General features: G+C 34.4%; 1 protein-coding gene across 1 annotated transcript; it reads left to right on the forward strand.

The window, feature by feature from the left end:
• The first annotated feature begins 5,795 nt into the window (after positions 1–5,795).
• On the forward strand, positions 5,796–8,301 carry LOC131041923 (uncharacterized). Its single transcript, XM_057975176.1, has one exon. It carries the CDS (start codon positions 6,009–6,011, stop codon positions 8,049–8,051), a length of 2,043 nt encoding a protein of 680 aa, XP_057831159.1. The 5' UTR covers positions 5,796–6,008; the 3' UTR covers positions 8,052–8,301.
• Positions 8,302–9,805: the final 1,504 nt, after the last annotated feature.

Here is a 9,805-nt window from a genome sequence, read left to right on the forward strand (position 1 = left end):
TGCACCTCTCTACATGTTGAAAGATTATTGTCTTCTTTTTAGAAACTTTCTCAACTTAAAAATCTACATCTTGAAAAGTTTATAGTCCTTAAGGAATGCAAGGTTTTGAAGATCTTGGAGAAAATATAGACGAGTCTACGTGAGAGCCTTGGTAGGGATAAAATGTTCAACTTTCCTTGTCTTTTTAGAATTTAATGTGAGCTACTACACTCATTATTATTTCCTTGAAAATATACCTAGTGAATTGGATAAGCTTGAATCACTTAGTAAAATTATGTGAATATCTAGGCTTGGAAGCATTGCCACCCTTCATCTATAGTCTTAAAAAAATAAAACTCTATGACAACCATTGTGCATACATTTGAAGGTGAACAAGGGAGATCATTGTGAATTGAAAGAAACTCCTCAAACATTAGCCAAACTAGTACATCTGCTAAATGGGTGATTTGTAGTAAGAAGAATGAGTGGCTATTGAAAAGAAGCTCTAGGAGTAATCTTAAAGTTCAATTTTTTGGAGACAAAGAATACATTTTGTATTGGTTGGATAGAGAAGAGATACAATTATATTTTGGATAGATGTACCATACAATATGATGCATTGAAGGCTCTTAGATGTGTACACTTTCTTATCAAATTAAGTTTTGTTAGTAACATCATAAGATATTGATATTTTATTTATATATTGTATGATGATGATCAATTTGAATGGTATTAAATATAGGATTACTATGGCATGGTTTAAAACAAAGAATGCAAGCTATTAATTGTGTGGCATTGTGTTATTTAACTTTTTTTTGGAGTTATGGTGATAATGTATACTTTATAGTTTTGTGTTTAAGTTTTATTTTTATAAATTTATGAGGTATAAAATTTTGTGTACTTTTTTAAGAATAAGAGTTACAAACATTCGATGAAAATTGTGAAGTTAAATAGTTAAGATAAGAATAAGGAAAACAATGTTTGGGAAAAGAGTATACTAATTGTTAGCATAGATTAGGAAGGCTTGGTAGACCTAAAAATATTGTTGAGGATGAGTAAGCATGTCTTATTCACTAGTATTTTGGGATTTCGTCTAATTTCATTAAAGAGTTCTCTTTTTGTCTTTGTGTGTCATGTCCTCTTTCTAAAACTAGCCACTTTCTAAAAATAGTAAGTTGACTATCCCAAAATGGCAAACTGGGAATATTAACAGACTGAAAAATAATACTGATGTTGGTGATACAGTTTGAACAAAGATATTATTTTAATAAATAAATTAAATAATCTTTCCAATTTGTGGTGTGGGAAATGGGAAAGTTTCTTTCAACATGTTTTATGCCTCTTTGGAAGCTTATGACAAGTTTTGGCAATGGGCAGTTTACATGGAAAGTGAAAGAGCTTGAAGGCCACTTGGCAAAGACGGTTTATAATCTTGGCATTTTGTCACCCAAACTTGCATTTGAATATAGTTTTGATTTATATCATGTGATTTTGGCTCCATTTCCATCCATTCACTTTTTCTATTTTCCCTTAAGCTGTTAAGTTTTGCTTTCTTTAGAGGCTAATAAATTTGTGGATAAAGAGGCTCAAGAATGGGAGTTTGAGGGTTCTAAGTGAACTAAGGAAGAGAGACTGAGGGTCATGAAGGTGCAAGCTCATCTGAGTTTTCCATTGTGTTTAATAGTTTCATGTTTCATAGTTTGTTTCAGTTGTTTGCTAATAGATTTGAGGTAATATTTGTGAGATTGGATTCTTAGATTGTTGTATCTTTTATGATAGATTAGAGGCCATGTTTTAATATATTTACATTACTAAAAACTCATATTTTCTCATTCAAATTAAATATTGTGAGTTTGGTTAGGTTTCATCCTAGACAAATTAGTTTTGTAGAGCTCATTAACACCCCTTTTGGGAGTATTTCAACAGTATCTTTGTAATTTGAGTTGCAAAGGTCCATTGGAAGCCTTGAGTCCATGGAATTTACTATTATTTCATGCCATATATTAATATTTTATCATTTACTAGAGATTTCATATGTTGGGTGAAGTTTCATGACAAACTATGTTGTTTGACAGTGTCTACTAGGACCATATTTTGGTTTTCAGTTTTGTATATATGTTACATGAGTGATTTGTTGTGTAATAAGCTTATGAAAGTGAATAGAAATCAATTCTTGTTGCAAGTTTGAGTATTTGATGTTATTATTGTATGCGGGAGAAGCGGGTCTATAGAACTTAAAATGTGGAAAATGAAGCCTAAGGAGCCTTGCTCACACACCCACAGGACTTCTTGGTGCAAGCTATGGAGTCATGAAGTATGGCTCAACTTCCCAAGGTTGGTTCCATGGTTCTCTATCTCACAAGGTCCCTCAAACCAATTTCTTTGCTCTTAGATCACCGAGCAAAGTGGTTTAGGGATGACAAATGCAAGAACGAGGGATGCTTTGGTTGATTTTAAGATGAAATACATCCTAAGTTATGCATGATCCTATAAATGCAATAAACTAGTTTATTACTATCCTAACATGCTATATTAGTCTATGATTATGCTAAATGATAAGGAAAATACTCTAAAACATTCATATTTAGATTAATTCCTATTGAAAAGAGAGGCTAAATGATGAACACAAATGATATATTAAAGCTTGGATGGATTTTAGTATAAGTGTGATGCTAAAGACTTGGATGATCAAAAATGGAGGAATGAGAGCTCTATTTATAGCAAAAATAGGGCAATGGATGACCAAGATTGAAAGATTTAATCAAGGGTTGAGTTTGAAAGTTGGGAATCCATGTTTGCAATTTGCACTAATGAAATGGTGACAAATGTCAACATAAGACTGGTTGAGAGAAGGGGTTGGAGACATTAAATGCCTGAGAAGACCTCATGGTTACCTTAGGGGGTAAGGATTAAGGTTAGGTTAAGGTTAGGTTAGGGTTATCCAATGGATAAAGGTTTTATCCAAAGGATAAACTCTTGTGCAAAAGATTAAGGATAACCATGGTCAAAGCAATAAATGCTTGATGAGACCCTTGGGTTACATGGAGGTTGAGTTTAGGGAAATTCTTTAATCATGCTAGAGGGTTGAGTTAACCATTACTGGTTTGGGAGACTTTCAAAGTTAAGTGGTTGAAGCCTTTAAGGGTTTTCAAAGACTTTGAGGGTTTGAGAAGTGACTTCCCCTTGCTTAGGGATGTGACAAAGTTTAGGAAATGGGTTAGGTTAATTTAGAAGTGATTAGAAGGGTCTAGAAGGGGTTAGGAATAGGGTTTAGGAAGCAAGTGGGAGATGTAGGATTTTGCAAGTGGATGAAGGGATAATAGGATTTAATTGAATAGAGAAATGAACATAAAATATTCATTTAGGAATATGGTCATTTTTATACGTCTACAATTATAAGTTTTATGTGGTTGTCACTTTCTAGCATGTTATCTCAAGCATTTTCCCTTGGTAGTTTGGTGTAGTTTTAGTTTGTTAGCAAGATTTAATTCAAGAGTTTAAAAATAATATCATATCAGATTTAAATAATTGATAAGGGATATTACTTTGTGTTTCATTTCCTCCCATTTAATTCATCCATAGTAAACTTCCTAGTGCAAAATAATTACATAAATAGATCATACATAAGAATGGTCTATTTTTATTTTAGTTTCAGTCTATAGTGTAGATAAAGTAAGTCAAGATTAAATGATAAAAAGAAACTAACATGTTTCCTTGAGATTTAGGTAATAAGTCTATATACTATTCATTTTGTTGAGCAATTGAATTTGATTGTTTATGTCTACAAAAAAAATGATTATCCATTTCTAAAATCAAGTGACTAATGTGATTTACAATCAGGTGAATTTTTCTCTTGCTATAGGTAGAATACTTAATTTGGTTTTGCATCTCTATTCTTAAAATCTATTTATGCATATATCCTATTGCTGATTAATGGTGTATTTGGTTATACAATGAGATAGTGTATGCAACAAGTGGAGAATGCCTTCAATGCTAGACTTAACCAAAGTAAAAACACATATATCAAATTATAAAAATAAATGTAAAAGCATGCTTCCTCCATATTTGGGTAATAAGTTTTATACATATAGAACCTCAAAATCTAATCAATTCTCTTTTAACTGAAGCACATTGCAATCAACACAAAGAATTGTGAATATGAATAATATGATTACATGAAATAAAAAATCTTATTCCTTTTCATGCTTACCCTTATCTATTTTGTCTCCACCCATAATTTTATTTTAAATTGTTTTTTAATTGTCATATGATATGTAAGTTTCTTGAACATGACTTACTTAAAAAAATAAAATTATTTTCTTTTTCTTTCTTATATTTTAAATACTCCCATGTTTTCCAAGATCACGTTCATTTTGAAATAAGATGAAACTTTGTTATCTCAAAGTTTTTGTAAGTGTGAAAAACACTTGCTTATATCCTTCTAATGCAAATAGGGCCACCTTTTAATATTCACCACTCTTTGTCAATAACATGAAGTTTACATTATTGTCATGGATTACTAAGAATCCCTTAAATAAGGGATTCTTTGAGTGTTCGTGTGAAATACATTCTAAACTATACCTTTCTATTTCTTAACTGTTTTATTTAAACTATTTAAATGTTTATTAATAATCTTAATTAATTAATCTAGATAATTCTTTAAAGAAATTATTTTTCTTTTAGATATTTTTGTGTCTAATATATCTTACACCTTCCTTAAGTTTTTTCTTTACAATTTATATGTTCATTAAGAATTTTATATTTGTATAATAAAACATTAAAATATTATTTATTTAAAATAAGGATATTGAATATTTTATTTATGTTACATTTTTTAGACTTCATGAATGAGTAGACCCCCCTAAACTTTTTAAGCAAGGGGGAGACCAGTTCTTGTGACCTTGTGCCTACGAGAGGAAGTGCTTGCAAATCGAGTTCGCCTGACCCATTTATGTTACATTTAGAATTGAGAATAAATTAAAATTTATTTTTATTTAGGTTACCATTAACTTAGAGAATAAGATAAGATTTAAAGTCAATAAAGAAAAATAATTGTCTTCATAATGATATTCTTCATGTTTTTTTGTTTTTTTTACCAATCTACTCGAACCCAAGACCTTCCATGTCAGAGGTTGTGGGGTCATCCCCATAATGATATTCTTCCTCTTATTTACATGGATTTTCTAAATATATGCTACTTCTTAACTTTGATATCTTAATTAATTGATCTATGTATTTTTTGTTATATTGAATCAAAGCAAGCAAATTGCATATAATTAGGTACAAAGAAAATAAACGAAATTATACCAATCCCATACAAATCAAGATGTGAGGTAATCACGGAAAAATATATTAATCTATGAACCTCAAATCTTGAAACAAAATCAACATTAAATATACAAAAATACTAACCTTTAGAAAAAAAAACAACAGAAAATAAATAAAAGACATTATACCAATCCCTTACAATCCAAATAACGGAAATATATGTGAGGTAATCATGAAAATATATTAATTCATGAACCCCAAATCTTGAAACAAAATTAACATTAAATATACAAAAATACTAACTCATAGAAAAAACAATCAGAAAAAAATAAAAGAAATTATATCAATCTCATACAATCTAAATAAAAGAAATAATTATAAAAAAAATATATTAATCCATGAACCCAAATCTTGAAACAAAATTAACATTAAATATATAAAAAATACTAGCCCATAGAAGAAAAAAACAACGCAACTATGTGCTTTCATACTTAGTAAAATTAAAGGGTAAGACACAAACTATTTATAGATATATGAGGAAATGCAGAAGTTGGGGAGGGGACCTCAACAAATTTAAAGTTAGGAGAGCTCAACATGCAATGTGATCAACGGAGGGAAACGATAACGATCGACTGGGGACCCAATTTTTTCCGGAAAGAATTAGTTTGGCTTGCTTACGCAACTCAAAGGACATATTAAAGAGAATTATAAATTCACGCAGAGCAGTGGAGTGGAGTAACAGTAGCAGCGAGGAATGAGGCATGGCAGCTACAGGAAGAACACCAAGGAAGAAGCAGAGTGCTCGAGCCAAATCACTTCCTTCAGAGCTTACCCTCACATTTCTTGAGCCAGATGCCAAGTGGGTCAGATCTCAATGGCCACAACTTCCTGAACATTCTTCGGCCAAGATTAATCTCATCAATGCGGGACTGGACAAGTACTTACAAACCCCCCTGTTGCCTCTGGATGTTAATCTCCTCAAGCATGCAGTCAGTTCCTTTGATGGGAGTGGAATACCCTTTGACAAAAATGGGTATGTCAGGATTGACCCACAAACAGTTTCTGCAGTTACTGGCTTGCCTGCCTCTGGGGATTCAGTGGACATGTCTTTGGGGAGGAGGAGGGTTAATAGCCCTGGTGGAAGAGCAAGGGTTGCTCTGGAGATTTGTGGGTCTGATAAGGCATTTGGGAGCAAAGGCATCAGAGTTGACTTGATAAGGCCGGTTGAGCTCAGGTGGGCAGCTGCAGTGCTGACTAGTAGAGTCTTTGGGCAGCAGAAAGGTGAGTATCTGAACTTGGGTCATTTTAATTTGGTTAAGATGGTTAGCGTAGGGCATAAGTTTAATTGGGCAGAGTATGTGGCTTTGAGAATTAAGGAAAAGTTGAGAAAGATTCAGGGCGACGGGAAAGGGTGTTTTTATATGGGGACAGTTCTTACTGGGCTTATTTATGACCAGGTGCCCCATTTGGGGCCTAAGGGGGGAATATGTTTAGTTGAGGAAAGACCTTCTTTAATGAAGTGGGCCTCTTTGTGCCCCAAGAAAGAACGTGGGTGTTTGTCTGTTGTGAAACAAGAGACCATTGAAGGGCCTGCCAGTGATGGAGAACTAGAGCCCGGTAATGATGAAAAACCCTCATGTGCAGGGGGAATGAATGGTAATGCAGAGGATAGTTGTGCTCTTAAAACGCCCAATTCTAGGAATGGGAAATTGGCATTACCTTGGACTGGGTATGATACACCCCCGACCCCTTCTGCTACTCCTTCCATAGGCAATGGGGCCATTGATGGTCCAGAAAAGATTAGTTTTAGTCAGTTATTGCAGAAACAAGTTCTTTTATCAACTAGTGGGGCTAGTGCTACGGGCGTGGCTAAAATTTTGGCATGTTCTCAAGATTTGGCGAATTCAGGGAAGAGTCTGTGTTTGGATATTGGGTCTCAGAGATCGGATAGTCAACCATCTGGTCACCATGACGAACCAAGTGCAATGATGGAAGTTTGCAGTGTAAGTGATACAGGTACTGGCTCCCCAAGGAGCCGGGAGAGCCCAAAGCCTAGGAGCTCTGAGGTTGCTAATGAAGTTGCTGAAAAGTTGGAATCTCCTAGAAGTGTAAGAAAGCGTGCCCTTTCTGAGAGGGAGGAAGAGATATCATCAAAGAGGAGGCGGCTCCTAGAGAGCAGGCCATTAGAATCTCTCCTTGCGGTGCCTTTGCAGCAGATGGCAGTGGGAGAAAATTTGATGCTGTTTAAATTGGTGTTTGATGAAGTGGAGAAAAGGTTACAGACTGCTACTGAGGAGTGTGAATGGTGGAAGTCTTGTGCACAAGGGCTATGCAAACATCTGGACCAGCATTTTGCAGGGTTGCCAATCAAGCAATCCCATTGGCAGCAGATTTTGAATGAGGAACCCATAGACTCTGTTGAGATGCATCTGTCAAGAGCATATATTAAGAAGGCTGCAAAGATCATTAAAGAACAGGAAACGGAAATTCAGAATTTCAAAGTGACAGAAGAAAACACTAAGAAATTGGAGTCTGCAAACTTGGCTTTAATGAAAGACTTAGAGATGGAACAGCAGTATAGAAAATCAGCAGAAGCGTGTAAAGCCAACCTTGAAAGCCAACTAGTACAATTCAAATCAAAGGAAGAAGACAATATAAGGAAGTTGGAGTCTGCGAATTTGGCCTTAAAGAAAGACTCAGAGATGGCACAGCAGCATAGAGCGACAGCAGAGGCACGTGCAGCCCAACTTGAAAGCCAGCTTGTGCAATTCAAGAAGAAATTGCACAGGGTGTTGGAAGATTAAACCTGATAATGTCTATTATGAATAATATTGAGATAGTTTTTGCTACTTAACGAAGTAGCTTGCATATCCATGATTGCCCATACAGTCCATCTGGTAATCAATTGCAATTTTGACTAATATGAAGTTATCATTCTTTTGGCTTACCTCAGAAAGGCACAAATTTGAAATTTCAAACTATGAAGAAGGCTTAGAAAAGTTATATGCATCTCATTAATCGTGAATGTAAATTCTGCTGATTTTCTTTTTTTAATGTGAAGTGAACAGTCCCTATTATATATTGCCAAAAGTTGTACTCAGTAGGGGTTAAAATTCATGCATTAAGAAATATAATAATGTGCTAATGCTTAGTCATTGGACAGTACTCTCTGTGTGGCTACATAGGTATCTTGCTAATGCATATTTGCATTGGCAATTCTTCGTAGGTACGAGAATCATGTTGGCTAGATGTTTTTTAGATCTTATTTCCATGGCATTTCACACTATGCTGTGGACAGAATATTGATTTTCTACTAGTTTTTCTGTATTAATGCTTTCTTTGCGATAACTGTTAGTCAATGACCATGAGTTAAAACCCAAAAACAGATATTGTCACTTACAGATGTAGCAATGGGCGTGATGCAATTGGTTGATGCATCTGGACCTTTGGCTACAACAGAATATTGCTGCTGTTATTCTAGGCTGCCTAATACCATCTTTCTGTGAATCTTCTGAATTTTCTTATACCTTTTCTGAAAAGCTTCTTTTGTTAAAGATCATCCATATCTTCTTTGGTTACATGCATTTGATTCTTTTCAAATTGGAGCATATCTGTTAAAATTTAAGGGCTAAGTTCTATCAATTAAAGTAATTACTAGTTAGTGATCATTGCATGAAGGGGAAGTGATAATGAGCTATGTTCCACGGCATTTTGGCGACAGGGATGGAGAGATGTTTTTTGAGGTTGACAGTCCAGTGGACTATTTTTTTGGGATATCAGGGGGAGGTATACATATATATTCAAATTTTTTGCAGGTTTGGCTATAACTGTATGCTCTCATTGATATATGCATGATTTCAGTTTACAACTGTATGCAATTATGGTTTTGCTCATTCTTAGGATCTTAACCTGTATACTTTCATTTAATAACTGTCTGCTCCCTTACAGCTGTATGCATTCACAGAATTACCCATTGATGAATAGGCTAATGACTGTATGTTTCAATTAAACAGGGGTACATTTTCATTCTATAGTTGTATGAAGTCGTTCTCTAACTGTTAATATTCTTTCCATAGTTGCATGCAGTCACATAATTTCTTATTGATGAATAAAGTAAGAAATGTATGTTGTCATTACACTTTCATTCCACAGTTGTACGTAGTCAGTAAACAGTTGTACACGTTAATTCTATAGCTGTTGGCAGTCATTCAAAAGTTTCACATTTCATTTCTACAATTACATGCAATCATAGTTTGTTCTGTGTACAGAAGCTACTTGTTTTTGTTTTCTTTCTTCTTAAAATTGCAGACCACTGGGGGACATCTGATCATCCCTGGAATGCTCGGTCTCTGGTCGTCTTGAGGAGATCATACCTGTGTGGACAGGGGATGGCCAGGGAACATCCCATGACATCTTTCTGTCCTGGTGATGCTTGTGGGGCACAGGACACAAGTTTTATGTTTGAGGGAATGTTCCCATGTTCTGTTAATATGTCTTTAATGTTCAAGTTGTTGGCATTCATGATTGAAACATTATGCAGGTTAATCAGCAAAAAAAA

Source organism: Cryptomeria japonica, chromosome 1 (assembly GCF_030272615.1).
Source record: "Cryptomeria japonica chromosome 1, Sugi_1.0, whole genome shotgun sequence".
NCBI classification, from domain to species: domain Eukaryota; kingdom Viridiplantae; phylum Streptophyta; class Pinopsida; order Cupressales; family Cupressaceae; genus Cryptomeria; species Cryptomeria japonica.